At 40.3% G+C, this 20217-nt stretch overlaps 1 protein-coding gene across 1 annotated transcript; it reads left to right on the forward strand.

The window, feature by feature from the left end:
• Nucleotides 1-1066: 1066 nt before the first annotated feature.
• Nucleotides 1067-18017, forward strand: LOC308407407 (uncharacterized protein). Its single transcript, XM_080899028.1, has 12 exons — nucleotides 1067-1127; nucleotides 4441-4490; nucleotides 6020-6060; nucleotides 6364-6505; nucleotides 11531-11770; nucleotides 12507-12842; nucleotides 14607-14951; nucleotides 15644-15706; nucleotides 16078-16185; nucleotides 16442-16479; nucleotides 16551-16709; nucleotides 17334-18017. The coding sequence occupies exons 5-12, from the start codon at nucleotides 11731-11733 to the stop codon at nucleotides 17487-17489; spliced, it is 1245 nt and encodes a 414-aa protein (XP_080755154.1). The 5' UTR covers nucleotides 1067-1127; nucleotides 4441-4490; nucleotides 6020-6060; nucleotides 6364-6505; nucleotides 11531-11730; the 3' UTR covers nucleotides 17490-18017.
• The last annotated feature ends 2200 nt before the right edge of the window (nucleotides 18018-20217 follow it).

Genomic DNA, 20217 nt, shown 5'->3' on the forward strand with positions numbered 1-20217 from the left:
ATGTTCAGAAACCTAAAGTCTGTATCAGCAGCAGAATGGAGCTAAAATAAATGTTGGTTTCAGTTCTATGAAGCTTTGAGTATTTTGGATCAGTAGCTGCTGTGTTTGTTGCATCATATTGCTGTAACTGTTTATATGCTTTATATATTCTGAGCTAAGTTGATCTATAGTGTTACATCATATTCTATAAGGATGTTATGTGTTTGTAGACTTTCTGCCCAGTTTGACCCATTTAGCAGACGTCAGCCTGTTTAAGGCTCTGATATCTATTCTGTGTGACTTACAGCAGTTATGACATGGTCTGATTTTCTCACCCAATAAAGGAATATTTCATATATCAGTCGACTCTTCATTCTATCAGACACAGTTATCACAGCTCCTACATTTGCTTTTACACATGTATGCAAGCATTGAGCCACATTTAGTACCAACATATTAAAAGAATAATATTTGTCTCTTGTATATAACACATCTGTATATATTTAAAATTGGCCATATAATAAATACATTACCAAAGTGAGTTAACTTTAGTGTCATGAACAACATCAGCTAATTGTTATTTACTAGCTGATCTTAAAATGACTGTTCAGCACAGAAATGAAGCCCAACAATCATGTTTTACAGTCCTGTGGTCTCAGCCTCAGATACTCATCAAATCACACAAAGCTCGTGTAAAAAACAAACAAACAAATGAACAAAAGATTTTCTCTTTCATTTGTGTCAAACAATTCTGTATGAAACGTTTCCAGCTGTTAGTATCATGGTTGATAAGCAACCTGGGCAGCGCGACGGAGGCTAGACCATCTCATTTCACAAGCCTACAAGCCTCGCACTTCCAGCCTCAGCGGTCCTTGAGGACCGTTAAGGCTGCATACTTTAAGGCTGCAGAACCTGAATTGGGATACAGCCATTTGCCGAAGGTCCCATGGCCCTGCAGCAGACTCACAGACGGATGCAGAGGGGAGGAGTGTAGAGGTGCTGTGGTGTTTGGAGGAGGGACTCCTTCAGTCAGAGAAGTGAGGCGTCACAAGTTCCTGGTTTCCAGTGAAGAAGAAGAGAGGCAGCAGTGAACCATCAGAGCCTCATCATGAAAGTCCGTCACACTCTGATCTGCTGCTTCTTCCTTTGTGAGTACATTTAGGACTTGACTTCATGTTTGCTGGTCTTTTAAGATATATTTCCTTATTTGTTACTTCCTCATAATAAACATTAAACATAAAAATAAAAGCACAAACTCAAAGTACTACTTATTTAAACTAAAACTAGAAAAAGTGTCAACTTTGACTGACGTGATCAGAATATTAAATCTGTCTTGTTGATCATGAAAGAAAATGACTGAAATGATGATAAAATCATTTTTTATCAAGTAAACTATTTTCTATTTGAAAAACAACAATGATATATTTTGTTATTTAATGTGGGTTTTTGCTGTTACAGACTTCATGTTTCTTCACTCTGCTGCTGAGTTCATCCCACAGTGCACATAGATTTGACATAATGACATCACTTCCTGCAGATGAATATCAACCTGTCAGTATTTTGAAACTCAGAGTTCTGTGAAGTCTTCCTGTTTGTCCTGTTAGAGCTGAACAGAAATACGACTGCACAGAGTTTAAATGCTGGAATGAACTGAAATCATTTACAGACATTAAATCATTATTCTCCAAATCTTACCACTAAATTCACTGTCTTTTGGATCTCTTTGTGGTCAGTGTGAAGAGAAGAAACCATCACAGTGAACACATTCACGTTCATGTGGACTGTGAGCTGCTGAGTTTGGTTTGTTACTCCAAAAATGTAAACTGACCCTTTCAAAAATAGTTTTTTTTTCTTTCTCTTCCTTAAAAAGTAAAGGGAACAAACTCAGTCTGTTGGATACAATCAGATGAATTTAGAAAAATGATTTTCTTTATTTTCTATTTTAACTGCATGTTAACGTGTTCTTGCTGTTGCTTCATAAACTTTGAGACACAAACAGGATGGCTTCTAAAAATGCTGCAGATAAATATAAGCATATACATACTTTTTTTAAAAAATAATACCTTCCTTTAATAATGTTTTTGTGCATTTGTCACCATATTGGCTGATTTTTCTTATTTTGCTGTTTCACAGACAACATTTCTTCCCTGCTGTGATACATTTTTAATTCATGATGAATTTACAGAATGTTATTCATGATTTGAATCCTGGGTTGTGTGAAATCTCAGGAATGCACCCTAGACAAAGTGAATCTGTGAACTAAGGTGTAGGTGTGTTAGATCATGTTGTGGTGATCCTCGGGTTGAGGGATGGGTGTTCATACTGGAGTGCAAAATTAAAACCAATGGAAGATGGACAAGAAAAGTTCAAAGCCATCAGGTGCTCAGTTTAGAAAAAAGAGAAAAGAAGAGGAGGAGAAACGAGCTAAAGATACAGAAGAGCAGATGTGTGATTGGATAATGGCAGGTCATCCTGAAACAATCAGAATCAGAATACTTTATTAATGCCTAAGGAAATTATGTGAGTTACAGTTGCTCCAAGAAGAAATGGTAAAAATAGCAACAGTAACAGACTAAACTCCAAACAACACATTATGTTACAGATTTTAATATTAATTAGTCATTATCAATTGTTGATTTGTCCTGTTCTCATTGTATGACGAATTATGATGGCTGTTTGGTAGCCGTTTGCATACTATGCACTCTTTCTTCATATGTGTGTGTGTGTACAACAGCTTTATGTTAATGTATAATCCTTAATATGTTTTGTCTGTGTGTGTGTGTGTGTGGGGGGGGGGGGGGGGGGGGGGGGGTCAGAGTGTGACCCCATAAACGACTTCCCTAAACCTGCTGGTCTGGAAGTCCAGCAGTTCATCTAAACAAAAGGCACTTAGACTAAAACAGACATAGATACGTTTATCCTGCCGCAACACAATAAGAGAAGGTACGACCTCTCCCCTGCTCCCAGGATGTGGTGTGAATGCCAGAACACTCTGGATTGCACAGAAAGTCTTTGCAGACTATTAAGGATCAAACCTCTACCAACATGACATTGATCATACAACTCCAAGCATATATGAGTAGATATTTCTAAGCATAAATGACAATCAACAATACAAATCTAACAGTTAATTTGAACATATACAGGTTCAAATTGAACATGCTCTGCTGTCTGCAAGGTCTATCAGCTAACCAAATGCACCCTGACAAGTGACAAATTTTAAGTATAAGTGGAAAAATTGACAATGTACTCTCGTATTTGCGAGGAGCAGGATTTTGAAATCAGCATTTTAGATTAACTGAAGGCTTTTCAGGGAGTTTTTAGGACTTCCTGATAATAATAAATTATTCAGGTTATCATCTGATTTCTTGTTTGTCCACAAAGGACGTGCATTTTTCAAATCTACCTAGTGGGACGAGTCACTACTGAATCAAGTGAAAGAAGGAACTGAAGTAAAAACATTAAGACTCATTAGCATCAAAGTATACAGCCAGACAAACAGAATCTGATATTTAGGTCATTTATCATGACACAGACTTTGTGCCACAGACTGCTCAACAAGCCTCAGATCTGAAAATGAAGCAAATATAAAGTGACTGAAGCCTGCATTCTTCTAATGTCCAGGAGAGGGACACTGTTTTGTTTGGAAATACAAGCCTCAGTAATGGCTTTCCTGGTGGGTTCTTAGTCCCAGTCTCAACTCCTCAATTAGAGGTCTCAAAGTCTCAATTTCAACTTGTATTTAAACCTTTTCACGTGCACGTGAATAAGTGTGTGTGGATGTTGGTGTGTTTGTGTGACTTCCTGCTGCTCACAAAGTGTCATGTCCCCTCACCCCTGTATATGGCTTAGCTTCCTCTAACGGTTTACCATATACAAACACAGGTGAGAAGATAAAGAGCAGGGAGTAAAACATCCTCACTAAATAAGGACACCCAGAACCTTACTTGGAATGTCTGCAATAGGGCTTTGGAGTTGACGTCACGCCGCAATGCATTGTGGGAGCGTGACACCATTTTCGGGGTCTATGAATCAAAACAAACACACTGTGTTGGGACGACGATTACAAGATGCTTAAAAGCAGCTCAAAAGAGAACGGACTGTGTAGAGACCAATTTTGTTCAGAGGCGAAGCGGCAGTACTTGCAGAAAATAGTGTGCATTGGAAATGTGGACCCGGCCACGGCCCGACTACCAGCTAGTGCTTCCGCGGTAATAACATCCTTGCATTACATACTTTAGGTTCATTTTCTGCAGGCAGGTTTCTGACAGAGAACAGGCAGATTTACACTATAACCTGCAGCGTTCTATAGATGGACACATAAAGAAATGAAAAATGACATGTATGTGCTAACTTTCTAAACACTTTGTTACATTTATGATAAAGTAGATTAAACACATTTACGTCGGCCTTGGCTCATAGTTCTTAACTTTCAATGAACTTTGTTTGTGTGTGTTTCAGGTCCTGCACTCTCAAAGACTGAATGAACAGCATTGCAGCCATGGGTCACTGTGAGCATCACAGGGAAGGTTGACTTTATTCAAAAGTTGAATAAAGAAACAAACTAATTTTTGCCTCTTTTTATTAAAACCACTTTATAGAACATCACATCAGTTACAATGATGATGTCATTTATAGTTTACAAATGACAAAATGTTTACATAAAATCATGACAGTGTTTACATGATATCACCCACTACTAACATTACTTTATTTACTGTATCTTTTAAGAAATACCGCTACTTATACAGCAAAAGACTAAAGAATATTTAACAGGAGCAGGTTTCATTTTTCCTGGTTTTATTATCACACTGTTCACCAAACGCAGCAAACCTTCACCATCTTATCCTGAAGGGTCACCTCTTCACCCTCACATGGAAGAAGTAATCTGATTGGCATGGTGGTATGTTTGAAGCAGGTCCCTTGTGTAGCGCTGGAACCCAGTCACAATGTTTCATCCATTTCATGGGCTGGTTTGCTGCAATAATGCCAAATAATTAGCAACTCTATAAATAGAAGGTAGTTCTGCAAAATCACTCAGTAGGATGTTTGTTCTAATTTGCTATGAGCTCAGAGCGCATTGAAAATAAAACTAATAGGCTATAAAGATATGAACATATTTAGAACTTACCGGAATGAAAATGTCTGGAGCACCAACAGATATTTGGAGATGGAAGAGAACTGGAGCTCGTCTCACAGCTGCTATCCAGGCTGGACGCCTTCATTTGGTAACATCGATACACGAGCTGCTCATGTTGCTTCCAGGTTGGGAAAGAATGAAAAGATAAACCCTTTTCGAGCTTATTCTCTTGCCGGTCGTGCGATCGAACATTGCAGCCGACCACACAGCAAATACGAACCATGGCTGTTGTGTGTGCCTTCGCTCCTTTTTCGCTTGCGCTTTGTTTAGACCCCCAAAATGGTGGATCGGGCCAAAATCCTTTCCACGCCCACCCCCGTGACATCACGCTCCAAAGCCCTATTAAAAAATATAGCTAATTGCCTCCCCCACCGTTCAACAGGCCAGGGAGGGGGACAGAAACATAAGAATGTCTTTGATCATGCAGTTTGAAACCAAGGCTTACAAATTTAAGTACAATAATGGCAACATTTAACAATTTCAACCTAACACCACCTATGAGCAGCACTTTGGCGACAGTGGGAAGTAAAAAGTCCCTTTAAACAGGAAGAAACCTCCGGCAGAACCAGGCTCAGGGAGGGGCGACTGGGGATGGAAATGTTGATTATTTTCATTATTTTAATATTTATTGTAATGTAAATGATATTTCACCACATTATGCTTACCACTGACTTCAACATTAGTTAGATCCCCCCTAAACCCACCCCCATACACATAGACACACACACATGTGAAGTAAAAAAAATATAATAGTAATAGTAAGTATGGGGTCTTCAAAACAGGAGTGCACAAAGCCAAAGGTGATGTTACAGGAAATATAAGTATGTTCTGTCCTCATGCTTTGAATACTTTGAATGATTGTTCCCTCTAACAGAGGAACATCCTTTGTTTGTTCCACAGGGTTGAGGACCAGAGGAAACTCAGAGGGCACAAACATGGAGGTGACTTTCTTTCTCTTTGGTTCCTCTCACTGTTGACAGACTGCTACTGTAACAAAGAAATAAAGCAGTCACAGTGTGATGGTTCAGTTTGTAGACTGTTCCAGAAATTACAGTCCAAGAAGGTGAATTCAAACAGGTAGGTGACAAAAATGGCCGCCCAGACGGAGACTCCAACAACAAACAGAGACACTGTTGTCTGAGAGGTTCAACGAGGCAACGTGGAAATATTTACCAGCACAAATGATTTAACCAAGTCAGAGTCTCTTCTTTTTATGTGAAGAAGACAGTTTGTCTCTGTTTCAGGACGTCCACTACGAGAACTGTACTCCAGGTTCTACACGTGAAGACTCGACCTACCAGAGCCTCGATCCAGCCGGCAGGGACCAGGACCAGACCTACTCTACACTCACACACCACACATGAGACTCTCTGGATTCACACCTGGGTTTGTTTCCTGATTCCAGGGTTTCACTCAACATTTTCAGTGTTTAAAAAAAAAAAGAAAATCATAAATTAAACAAAAATAAAAGAAGAAAACTGAAGCTTTCTAAATCTGTATAACAATGACAGTGATGGCTTTACTGGAAAAAAGCTTCCTTTCAGTGAAAACCATGAATCAGTTTCAACACAGACACAAAAGCTGTTTTACAAGAAACATCTGTCCTCTGACACCTCACTGCAAACATGTGCTTCCCATTTCACCTATAAGTACATGTTTTGTTTTGTAACCATTAACAGAATCCTTGAGGATTTAGGTCTATACTGAACAGCAGTGGAGACAAAAGGGTTTTTCCTTCCCACTGTCACCATGTGCTTGCTGATTGTTGGGGTTTACTCGTCTCATAAAACGAGCAGCAACTGCAAAGCTGAGAGAAGAATTTATAAAATTAACAGATAAAGAGATTCCCATTTTTATTTTCAGCCAGTTTCCATTTTGGCGGGAAAAGGTTTCAAACTCGTCCAGGCCTCAAAGCTCACCTGTGTTCTCCCTGGTAGAAATAAATGCATGAAAATAAGGCTTTAATGAAGACAAGGAATGAACACTTCACTATTGAATATTACATCAAATAAATATGGTCAATGGAAATAATGAATTATGCATTTGCTTCACATGGCGAACAGATTTAGGCATTTACATACAAATCTCTCCAAATATGCATAAAAGCAATAAAATATACACCACTCACTACTCATCAAGATGAAACACAATTCAAACTTACAAACAAAGCTTCTTCATGGCATAACAAGGTGGATGACGAAGGATTAAACAGGGAGACGTCTGGTATGCCTCATTGTGCAAATCCCAATACAAAAATGGCTTCCTGCATTACCCCACTCTAAACATCCAATAGGAAGGAACAAGCCAAGCCACAGAAAAATTCACTTGGTCGCAGTTTCCAAGCTAACCACTAGGAGATGCTAAAATTCTCAACGTGCACATAACATTACAGAGCCATATATATAAGAAATGATTAGACAGGAAGATGTGGCTTGTCGTTCTTGAATACTCCTGAATGCTAAAAAAAATGAATCTCAAATGTTCCAAAACAATAGTGTAATCAGCTCCATCTTGATATGTGCACTGAATTTAAGTAAACACTTTATAACAGAAAATAAGTGACAAAAACAACACACTACAAAGGTGGAGCAGGTCAGTAATATTACAGTGTTGGGGTTGTGTTGAGGTGGTGAGATCCAACATGCTACCTGTAGCATGCTGCTAAAGCCATAAACAAGTATTTACAAAAATCTAATATCCCAGACTAGGTACCAGGTCTCTACCTAAAACTAGTTAATTTAGAGCATTTTCAAATAGAAACATCTCTTACATTTAAAGTAAAATAGCTTAAATATAAATCAATGACATTAATGTGATCACACATTAGTGGGTATCAGTTCAATTTGATTTTATGTACATAAATCACAACAGTAACCTCAAGGTACTTTATTGTAACCCTACAATAATACACATGTCACATGTGGTATCGAACATGTGCTCGAACCGGTGCTTAAAGAATGAAGAACACACACTTTGTCCAAAAACCTCTCATGTTCAGCTGTTTTTTTGTAAAAAGATATCAATGTTAGCCTTTTCTGCAGCTATGGGGCATATATGGTATCACTCTTGGCTGGAAGCAGTGCTTAAACAATGGAAAAAACACAAACTTTGTCCTAAACCTCTCATGTTCAGCTGTTTTCCACTTTTTCTTTGGTCATTTTAGCCTTTTTGGCCAGGGTGAAGGGAGTATCTGCCATCAAACAAGAAGACAGCCGCATGTAGCTATGATGATGTTTGCTAGTTCACCTTACATGCATTAATGTAATAACGTGGTTAGCCTACTCAACGTAAATTACACACGAACAACATTAAGCTCCTGACGCAGAGAAGAACGGCTGCTGCTGCATCATCATCCTCATCATTTCTGCTACACTGGCAGGGCTAGGGGCCAGGACTCTCCTCTTCGGGTTCTTGGGGGATGTTGCTAACTCCGGATCCGATAACAGGCACCACACCTGCAGTAGATGTGCTCGGTGTGAGGTCTGGCAGCAAGCTATCAAATACGGTTCATTTCTCGGCTTTTTAACAAATGCTATGCGTCGCCAGGTGTTTCATTAGATTCAAGGAGTTACCTCCTTTGACAGTATCACAGTATCAGCTTAAAGCACTTGTTGCTGCTGAGTTTGCATCTTTTGCTGTGAAGTACAGCCAGATTTTGACCGCTTCGCCTTGGTCATTTTTAATCTGTAGCTCTGCTCTAAAAGAACCTACGTACCTGGGCCCGCCTACTATCCTCGGAAAGGTAAAATGATTGGCTAGAATCCAAAGTGTATGACATCTCAGGGGGGGAAGGCACCAAAATAAATCACCGAAATGTGCGCTGCATTTCAGTCTGGTTACTACCGTTTATGTCAGAACTGGTGCCATAATAATAATGGATACTTTATTGATCCCCATGGGGAAATTACTTGTTTTTTTTTTCTCTGCATTTGACCCATTCACTCAGTGAAGCAGTGGGCAGCCCACTAAGCAGGCGCCCGGGGAGCAGTGTGTAGGGACGGTACCTTGCTCAGGGGTACCTCAGGGTAGCCGTTAAGTGGATTCGAACCGCCGACCTTCCGATCATGGGGCGACCACTTTACCTACTGAGCTATCCCTGCCCCTGTAATGGCACCGGATACCAGTACCTATCCCTAGTTGACAGTAGCACTCTCCTCACATTTTGGATGTGTTGTTCGAAGCTTGAGCTAAAGACGAGTACATCATACAAATATGGGACACACACTTCATCCCTGAGGTCTCCCAGGCATCCCTCCATGTAGCGCTGGAATGCTGCTGGGGCATAAGTAAGGCTGAATGGGACCCTCACCCACTCATAGAGTCCCCATGTTGTTATAAATGCAGTACAGGGTCTGCTGCTCTCACTCATGAAACCCTGGTGATAAGCCTTTCCCTGGTCCAATACTGTGAACAAGGAGTTGCCCCCGAGGTTTTCCAGGATCTCTTGTATTCTCGGGATGGGATGTTTGTCGGGCAGTGTCAGACATCATTCAGATCCCTACAGTCTACGCACATGTGAAGGCCACCATCTTTCTTCCTCACATACCACAGGTGAAGAATATGAAGAACAAGATTTTTGGATCCAGCCCTGATTGAGTAAGTCCTGTATGTGTGCTTTAACTTCCTGATAAAGGTGTCTGGGGATTGCATATATGTCTTTTGCACAGGCCCATTGTCTTTTAGCTTTTAGCTAGTATCTCCAGGTACAGATCTTTAATGCATCCCATGTCTCAGTCATCTTTCGCAAAAACATTGCATTCCTCCCTCAGCATCTGTTTTACATGCTGCTGTTTGTCACTTGTCAGATGGCGCAAATCCACTGGTGGGTCCCAGGGCTCAGTTTGTGTTGTCTGACTGGACTGCACTGTGGGTGTGGAAGCACTACTGTCTGATGTCTTAGAAAGCTCACCCTCCATACATTTTACCTGCGGCATGTAGATGGCATCAGCATTGTGCAGCCATCCCAGTGTAGTGCGACCACAGAGGGTGATATCATGGTCAGTCATATTTTCCACAGTCACTGCAACTTTAGCATTATCTTCTGAGGGGAGCTGAATTAGCCGTTCTCTAACAACTAGGCCGTCTGCTCATGGTGTGTCACGATTCGGCTCCAGCACTGCATGGGACCCACTTAACACATTCTTATTTAACCAACCACAATGCACTGTCATCATGTTACGCTTCGAAACAAAAATAAAACACTGTTAAATAAGTGTAGTCTTTGGTAAGTATTTCAGTATTTACTTTAGTAAGTTTTATAACTACTTTTAGATCGCAACACAAACTCACCTACTCTGAGGTGAATTTGTCCAAGAGGACTTTTGGCTCATGGTGGCTCATCCTCGAGCCCTGGACCCAGCTCAGGAGTGGCACCACAGTAACCCTGACCCACTGAGCAGGAAACCTGACCATTTTTTGTCCTCATAGAGACTTCCCCTTGGCTAAATTCTAAGTATTGAAATGATTGCAAAAAAATCTTCCTCTGTGTCACAACTTCAGAGTCAGTCATGAAAACAAAATGGGGATTTTCTTTCGGACTGCACGTCCATCATAGACTTCATACCCTTACATGGTGTGACGTACGAGCATTCAGCACCGCTTATTTTTAACCTTAGCAATATGAACTTCCTCTATTTGCTTCTGCATTGAGTATCAGCCCACTGTTTAGAACTAATGCTGTAAAAAGATTTTTATTCAAAGAAATTCATTAACAAGAACAACCACAGCAACTCTGCACACACTAAAGTTCATATTTACCAAAGAAACTCAGATTCTGAATGTTAAGTCAGTTCATGGTCAGTGGAGATGTTTCCTCTTTGTTATTGTGAGAATAAAATAATTCTCCATGTAACAACAGCACAGATATTAACTGTTCCCTCAGTGCTGTTGAGCAATAAGTTTGTCAAACTTGGTCAGTGTTGACGTTCAGCTTCCTTTTCTGCCACGAGCTGACCTCAGACTCAGTGAGATCGCATCAACAGGAAGTCGAGCTGTTGCAGCTGTTATAGACAAAAAACAGCCTCAATGCAACTTTTTGAAATGGACAAGAATGATCCTCTATCCTGGGTCTTTGTGCTGGATGTCATGTTAGCTGTGATGTAATATTTAAGTCTCATTATTATGTCCAGTCAAAATGAAACTAAGTTAATTAAATAAGGAATTATCTAATAAAAATATGAACACAAGATTCCAAAGATCTTTAATGAAGGTCGGACAGACTTACAACCTCAGAGTCAGCAGGTACTGAAATGCTGTGAAGTCTCAAGAACAATATGTATAAATAACAATGACACTTATGATCATTTAAGAGTTTTAATATTAGAAGAAGACTAAATGAATTTTAGCTGAGGTGGAAGAATCAGCTGGACACATCATCACATTTTAAATTAGTGATGTGAATTCTGGTTTCAGGGATAAATGTAAATGTAAAGAGGTGCATGAATGAGCAGGAAGCCCTGCAGCAGACTCACAGACGGATGCAGAGGGGAGGAGTGTAGAGGTGCTGTGGTGTTTGGAGGAGGGACTCCTTCAGTCAGAGAAGTGAGGCGTCACAAGTTCCTGGTTTCCAGTGAAGAAGAAGAGAGGCAGCAGTAAACCATCAGAGCCTCATCATGAAAGTCCGTCACACTCTGATCTGCTTCTTCTTCCTTTGTGAGTACATTCACTTGTTCTTTCTGTCACTCTCCTTCTTCAACATGTTTCTGTTGTTAAACATGATGATCAGAGTCAGCTATGAGTCACTTTCATGGACGCTTCTTCCATTCAAACTGCTTTTATTCATGATTTCATGGATGTGTTTGTGGCCAGTATGGACAGAAGAAACCATCACAGTGAGACATTCATGGACATGTTGCTGCTCACTTTGGGACTTGATAACATGTGAAACCATCGTTTCAAACACAGCTCATTACAAGTGTTTGTTACTTCCTCAGTAAAATAAAGGGAACAAACTCAGCCTGCTGCCTTCAGAGTTTATCGACTTGGCTGAACTTTAATCTGACTAAACTAAGACAATCTGCCTGCAAACACTTTGTTCCTGATAACTCAGATGAAACAGAATAAACTGCCTCACATCCTGCAGCCAAATATAAAACTGTGAGTCATCGCCTAAAACCAAAGTGTGAATAACTCAGTAATGTTAAACTTTTAGTTTCCTCTTGATCACAAACAGTTTAGTGTCAGAGCTCTAACAGGACTGAATGTGGATCTTTGTTCTGATCAATGAGGAGAGAAAAGTGAAACAGAAGATGATGTTTAAACTCTGAGCTCTCAGTGTTTCACATTCAGACTCTAGTCTCAGTGTGTCTGTGTGTGGATGCTGTGATCAGACTGCAGCTTCTTACAGGAAGTACAAACAGTAACTGTTGATGGTTCATGTTTCCAACAGCTCTGCAGGAGGGAAACCCTGAAGTCAACAACAACAAAAACATTTCATTTGGAGTCGTTGGAGGAAATCTTACAGCTGGATTCAGGTTTCGTGCTGGAACATGGAAAATATTCTGCAGAGGAGAATGTGAAGGAGAAAACATTCTTATTAATACAACAGATGAGAAGCATCAACGTCACAGATACAGCACTGAAGATATAATTGTAGAATATACTCCTGCTTTGTCTGTGAGCATCACACAGCTGATCATGTCTGATGCTGGACAGTACAGCTGTGCTGTGGCTGAATCTCCATCATCAGTTTCATACAAACAGTTTGAAGTTGTTGTTGCTGAAGGTGAGTTTCAGTCTAAACTGTGCAAATGTTGATTTCTCTGCTTTGTCTCTGAAAGTCTGAAGAAAAGTTTTGTGAAACTGAGTTTTTTACTTAAACTTTTTATCAGTTTTCACAGGCAGTGACTCTCTGAACAAACTTCTCTTTACTAAACTGTTTCTTTAACTCTAGTCATGTATATAAACTATGGAAAAGAACATTCGTGCCATAATCTCCATCATGTCAGGATGATGTGAGTGAATCGTGCTGCACAGAACAGAGCAGACAGACACATTTATTTCATCAGACGCTGTGGTGGAGGGTTGTGGGCAGGAGACACTAACAGCTCTATATGAGATCGGCTAATATGATATCTGAGGTCTCGTCTAAGTGATCAGCTGATCTGCTTTCTGTGGTTGAGCTGGACGTCATGAGCATGAACTAAACTGTGTTCAGTTTCTGAGTCTGAAAATGGAAATCAAAGGTTTGTGTGTAAATTAGAATTTATCTGTTTGATCCATGTTTGTATTGCACAGGATTCACTGAGGGGTTTTTAACGTCACACTATTCTCATGTTGCTGGATTAAATTTGAGGCTCTGCTCTGTTGGCACAGTGAGTCCTGGTTCATGGTTTCAGTGATGATGTTGGGTTTTTGATTCCTCTGATCACCTGCACAGGAACTGAAGCGTTCAGGGTTAAAGCCTGAGTTTCCTAAACCACAGTCCTGTGTGGACTCACTGAACCTGACATCAGCATTAGCATGAAGCTTTTTACCAGCTCACTAAGTTAACCCCTTTCAGTTTGTTCACATGAAAGAGGCGGGAGCAACATCTGACCAATCAGAAACACGGAGACATCAGAGCAGCTGATTTTAAGAAGGAAGATAAAACTATAAAGAGGTTAAACACACACAGTAATACAGACTAAAGTAAACTGTGTTAAAGGCCTGAATGAACGCTGCCATCAGTAAGACTGTGAACGAGCTACTGGACTAATAAAGTTTAGGTTTTTGAAGTGATCAGTGTCTCAGCTCATTAAAACACAGAGAATCTGATGGATCATAATCAGCATTTCATTAAATTCATGTTTAAAAGAAAGGTTTAGTTTTTACTCTTTCAAATGCACCTCTTGTTCGAGTTGTGTGCAAATCTGATGTGAGGTCATCGAACAGCTGCTTGTTTTAGGATCAGATACTTTGATTATGAAACAATAAAACTGCAGTAGAAAAAAGAATCAGGGAATAAATTTGTATTTAATAATTAATATTCCTTCAGGCATCAACAGGGAGAAGCAAAGACATTAAACACCACCATCTGCTCTCAGAGGTCTCGGTTCCAGCGATCTGATTGGACAGTAGGTTGTGGTTTCCTGGTGATCTGTGATCTGGAACATAACCTGCTCTGGAGCAGATTAGCTTAGCATATATATTAGCACAGTGATGTAATAAGTGAACCAGCTTCATATTAAAAAACACGATTAACCCTGAAGTTACGTGGACAAGATTAAATCCTGCTTTGTACAGTAAACACAGTAAAACCTCCAGAGTGACACTAGCAGAGTGTCTGCATGTGTCACTGTTTTATGATGATGTTGTGATGATGGCACGAGGAGGTCGGGCTGAAGCTGAAGAATTCACTTCAAATCAATGTTGAATTCACTGTTCCAGCCACAGACTGGTTGAACTGGGCAGCTCCCAGTGTAACTGTGGGTCAAACTGCAGTTATTGTGATCAGACTGCATCATCTTCAGCACAGATAGTAACTACTGATCGTTTGTCTCTTTAACAGCACTGCTGGATGGAAACGATGATCAGCTGAAACACTTTGATAAAGAAACTGGAAGCTCTCTCACAGTCGGATGTTCCTTTAATCAGGCTGGAAGACATAAGTACCTCTGCAGGGGAGAATGTGGAGAGCATGAGGTTCTTCTTCAAACAGATGGTGAAGATGATTTCAAAGACAGATACAGAATTGGATTTAGAGGAACGTCAGAGGAGAAATATAAAGGAGGAGGAATTCTGTATGTGACGATCACACAGCTGACTGAGTCTGACTCAGGACAGTACAGATGTTCTCTGAATCCAGCTGCTGGTCAAGGTTCATTCAGAGACTTTGAGATCAACGTCACAGATGGTGAGTTTTCCCTAAATATGTTTTTAATGTTGCTAATTCAGTCATTGATAGCTGCTGCTGTTTCAGATAACAGACATGTTATCTTACTGTAGCTAATGATTTGCACTTTTTCTGGAACTAAAATCTAATTTGACAGTTTTTCTGCAGCAGTATCAAAACTTGGTGCTATTTTAAAATCTGAATTTCAGAATCTTTCTTTACACTTTTGTCCCAGATGTCAGATACTGCAGATCTATGAGACGCTGCTGGTGTCTCACCTTTAAGAATGAGGTGTTCTTTGACTTTGGTCATTTCCAAACTGGCTGCAGGAGGACTGATGTGTCCTTTTTGTTAAAGTGCTACAACATCAGGAGATGGGAAAGGTCACAAAGTTTGAAGACAGCAGTCTGTGTCCACTCTGAGGGACTTTTGTGTTTGTTTCTTGGTTTCATGCACTGGTTTGGACGCATATTAATGGTTGGCTATAGTACAGAAGAATATTAGGGTAGTTAAAATACACCCAGCATGTTGAGCAATGATACCTGCCTACTGTGACGTCAAAGATGTGATGTGACAAACATCCTTACTCGCAGTGAGAGACACACTTTGACACACAGTGATGTGTGACTCTGAGTGTGTGAGCGGGCTGCTTTTTCTCTGCTTTTAAATAAGAACCACATCTAAACCAAACTTCACTCTCTGACCTGTTTCAGCAGTCGTCCAATCAGCCTCCTCACCTTCACTCACCACTGAGCAGCCCAAGAAAACATCTGAAGGTACCACTGTGTCCACAGGTTTTTAAAGATCCTCCTCTGCACACGATCACTGTGGAATTTATATCAAAGAATTTCGTTAATTTAAAATATTTAATAAAAACTTTCCTCAAATGTTGATGGTTTGGTTTAAAATCCACTGCTGTGGTCTACAGAGATAAACTTAAAGATGTGCTGTTGTCCAAACACTGAGACTGTTTAACACAGTAATGCAAAAGCAACTCTCCAACTTACCCTGAGTCTGAATGTAAAGGTTCATACTGGTAAACACTCACCTCACAGGCCTCATATTACTAACATGACAGAGAAAATACTGATTATCTATTGTATCAGGAGGTGTGAGTGTAAACTAACGTCTTCTGAATCTGCTGCAGATGGTTTGCCGTCTGTGGGTCTGACTGTGGCTGTCATCATCATCATCATCATCATCATCCTTTTATCAGTGTCTGTGCTGATATTCTGCAAGAAAAGATCTGCAAAGAGTGAGGCAACAGGAAACACACACACACACACACACACACACACACACACACACACACACACACACAGAGAGAGACAAACACACACGCAGGCAGTGTGTGTCTAAGATGTCTTGAGTTGTGTGTAACAGCCACTGCAGCCGCTGTAACAGGCCGCCATGTTTAACTGCATCACCTGACTTCCTGTTGTTTTCAGGACACACACACCTGTCCTCTCTCCTCACCTGCACTGGTTCAAACTCACTGATGTGTTTTTCAGGTCATCCTGTGGAAATAGAGTACACTGCTGTCACAGAGGTGAGCTCCACGAACTCTGACATCATCAGAGTTTGACGTTACAGGATTTGAAGTTTTTTCTTCTCCTGCAGACCAACAACGCCGTGTATGAGGAAATCAGAGACGAGGGCGGACAGAAAGGAGCCGCTCCTGTGGAAATCAGTTCAGTTTATGCTTTGGCCAAATACAACAACACGCCTGAAACCACCGATGATTACAGCGTGATCACTGCAGCCACGCCTGAGCACAGCGTAAGGAAAACGCTGGACAGAACAAAGCAAAACTGTAATCTGGGAAAGGTTTTGTGTCTGGGACATTTTTCCTTTGTGTCGTTCATATTGTTGACTTCTACTGTCTGTTGTGATGTGTCACATTTAGCTGCATCAACTCGTGCTGATCTCGCCTCCTGAGCCAAAACCAACTCACAGTTTGCCAAACTGCAGAACCCCTGGCTTTGTCTTCACTAAACTCTCTGTAACTTTGCTCTGTTTCACTGCAGCATCGGTCTTTGCACAGATCATGTTCATGTTGATTCCTGGTTTAATGTGTACGCCAGAAGATTTTGAAAGTTGTTATAAAAGTAAAAGAAAATTGGGCGAGGAAAAAAAAATCGTCTTATTTTTCCAGACACAATAACATCTGCTGTAATATTTACAGCTCTGATGAAGCCTCACAAGTGTTTATTTTAATACTACACACAGTTTGTAATTGCAGAGAAATACTCTTCATTCTGGGCGTGTTGTTTCCAAGCAGGAACCTGAGAAAGACCCCTGGGGTTTAACAGGCTAGCTTCAGGAAACAACATGAACATATTAATAAAAAAATATTCCAGTAAAAACAATAAAATCTCTGTTTTTTGTTTTTGTTTTTCTCAGGCTGAAGACGACTCGAGCAAACTCACCAAATCTGAGCTGAATAGTTCAAAAGCAGACGTGGACTCTCCCAGCAGCACCTCGCCTGAGCCTCAGGGAGACGCAGGCTCTGACCCGAGCGCCTCTCTGGAAAATCCACTGTATTCTACTGCAGACTAGCTTCTGTTCTGCTGATGGCATATTTTCTCCTGCAGGGTTCAAAATGAAGTCGTTCTCTCACAAAATGTGAGATTCTTTTAATTCAACGATGTGACAGTTTGAGGGAAACAGTTGAATACAGGGAGAGTTTTGACTTTCTGACACACGAGCTTTAACCATGGGAAGTAATTCTGCTGCTGGCTGAAGTAACCAAACTGAAAACTCGGTTAAAGTTTCATATTTTACACGTTCATGCTTTACAGTCTCATCCCTACATGAGTTTGTTTTTCTTTACACTTAGCCAGAAGTAAACCGTTAAGAGTACAGACTGCACATTTTACTGAGCTAAAGCTAATAACTGTTTATTAATTTTATGAATAAATGCTGATTGTTTTTTAAGTGAAGTGGGGAGTGTTATTGGCAGAAGTGTCCTTCTGCACATTCACATGAGGTCATAATAAGGATTTGTTGTGTGAGCATCTTTGCTTACCAACCATGTTCACTATTACATGTTTCATGCTAATGTTCTTTAAAGCTAATGTATTTATTTATTTTAAATTGTTCTGCAGAGTAGCTGTCAAATAAATGTTGAACTCATGGTATGTTTCTTTTTGCATTTATAAAATCTTCCTATTTTATAAATAGTGTGAGATTGTAAACATCTGTTTCAGGCAGCAGCAAACACAGGAAGTCAGTAAGTTTGCATAAGATCTGTTCTTCATGCCTCAGTATGACCTGTGCTGTTGACTGAAATTACCCTGGGAAACATTTACATACGTGATGATTAATGCCACCACTGTCATGTTTTCAGTCTGATTAGTAGAGAAGGACAGTAGGACAGATAAGGACAGCAGAGCGCTGTATGAGCATCTCAGCAAAGACCTTCATCCTGTGACGCAGACGCAGGCTGTGAGACTCTGTGTTGGTAACAGAGGCTTCACAGGTATTTCAGGGGTTGTTCTGTCAGTTTGCTTATGAAAGGTAACTGTGAGAGGCTTTGGGACGGGAGCAGCTGGAAGCTGGATGAATCTGCTTTGATTCAGCTATTGATCATTTTCATTTCATTTTATTAGTTTCTCGCTGTTTAAATTAATTCATACTGATTAATTTTAGGGCAGTTTGCAACCCCAGTTACAAGAAAGGTTCAAAGTTGTGTAAAAATTGAACCAAAAATGAATTTAACAATCTGCAAATATTTCATTCACAATAGAGCACAGAAAATATATCAAATATTTAAACTAAGAACAGGTAATTTCAAGAAAAAAGAGAAAGAACAAAGAATAAAAAAGGAAAATAAACCCAGGCCTGCTTTAGTAAGTTCCTTATTTTGCTTCTGCATTGCAGTATTTAAAACTAATACCGTATAATGTTTTATTACAGTTTTATTACAGTTTCTAGTTAAATAAATCAAACACTGGTGATTGGTCAGAAAAGCTCATTCAACAACTCACCGGACTCCAGCAGCTGTTCTGGTGGATATAAGGAAATGAGGAAAAGAGGAGAAGCAGGTGAGGAAGAGGAGGAGCTGATGCTCACTCTCAGATTTGGTGGATCAGCGGCTCTCCGTGCTTCCAAAATGTGTATCGCCCTCTGACACACTGAGGCACATAATCACACACTTTCTCACGGAGCTAAAAACAAATTCATTGTTATGACAAAGTGACTCAGACCGTGTGTGTTTCTACAGGCCGTACACATAAAGTCATGCATGCTTTGGGTTTGATGTCAGGTATAAACACGCTCTCTGTGCACGTGCACGGTCATGAGAGTAAGTAACTGTAACCATGGTTACAGGGCGCCGTCCTTTGTCCATCATGATTCCTAATAAACGATTTCAGGTCATTATTCCTATTCTGTGCTTGGAAACCGTTTCCGTCGTGAAACTGAGGTAACAACGTCCATAATCCAAGCAGAACAAGCTCGTCACACCACGTGCTCTGTCATGCCCAACTGTAACTGAGTGCATTTTCTCAATGCCAGGAGGGGGCGCCGTGGCTCACAAAACCCCCCAGAAGTTGACACAATGCATGTTGACATTTGGAATAAAGTACTGTACATAAAAGAATCATGCCTACTGCCCTTCTTATACAGTACAGACATCTCTGCAGTGGGTCAGAAACACTGTTCCAGTTCTGTCCTGATGATTTTACTTCAGCTTTGCCGGCCTCGTCGTCACTGCCACAAAATGTCTCTCCAACGCGTCTGATTGGCCCGTCGTCTCTACGTGTTCAAGCTTTAAGTAAAACAGCAAACGCAACACTGATGTTTGGTTGTCATCTATTTTCTTTCACTCTCTCTCTATAATGCATGGTGTGTATTATTAGTGTATCCATAATATTACTGGCATTGTTACTTTTTCCATCACACAGGAAAAACATGAAAACTAATCCTGCATTTTAGTGCATTTTTGTGTCATTTCCATTTTGTTCCCACAGTTTGAAAATCCTGTAGCAGCATTTGGTGACTTTTTACCTCTTATGCCATGAAATGGTTCATTAATGTTTAGTTTTTCTGCAATCTGTTATTTATTAAATATGTAATAATCACCTTAAAACTTTGGTTTTAGGTAGTTTCTCGGCACATGGTGACTGCATTATTTTATTATCATAACAGAAGGAGATGATGAGGCACCAAAAAAGGGGGACGGAGTTAATCCCAGTTGAAACAGAACCATTATGGCCCAGTAGATGCTGAAACTATGAGAGTGGGGATGGATACATGTCAGGTGAACATAATGTTGCACCTGACT

This window comes from Rhamphochromis sp. 'chilingali' (assembly GCF_963969265.1).
Source record: "Rhamphochromis sp. 'chilingali' genome assembly, chromosome: 12".
Lineage (NCBI taxonomy): Eukaryota > Metazoa > Chordata > Actinopteri > Cichliformes > Cichlidae > Rhamphochromis > Rhamphochromis sp. 'chilingali'.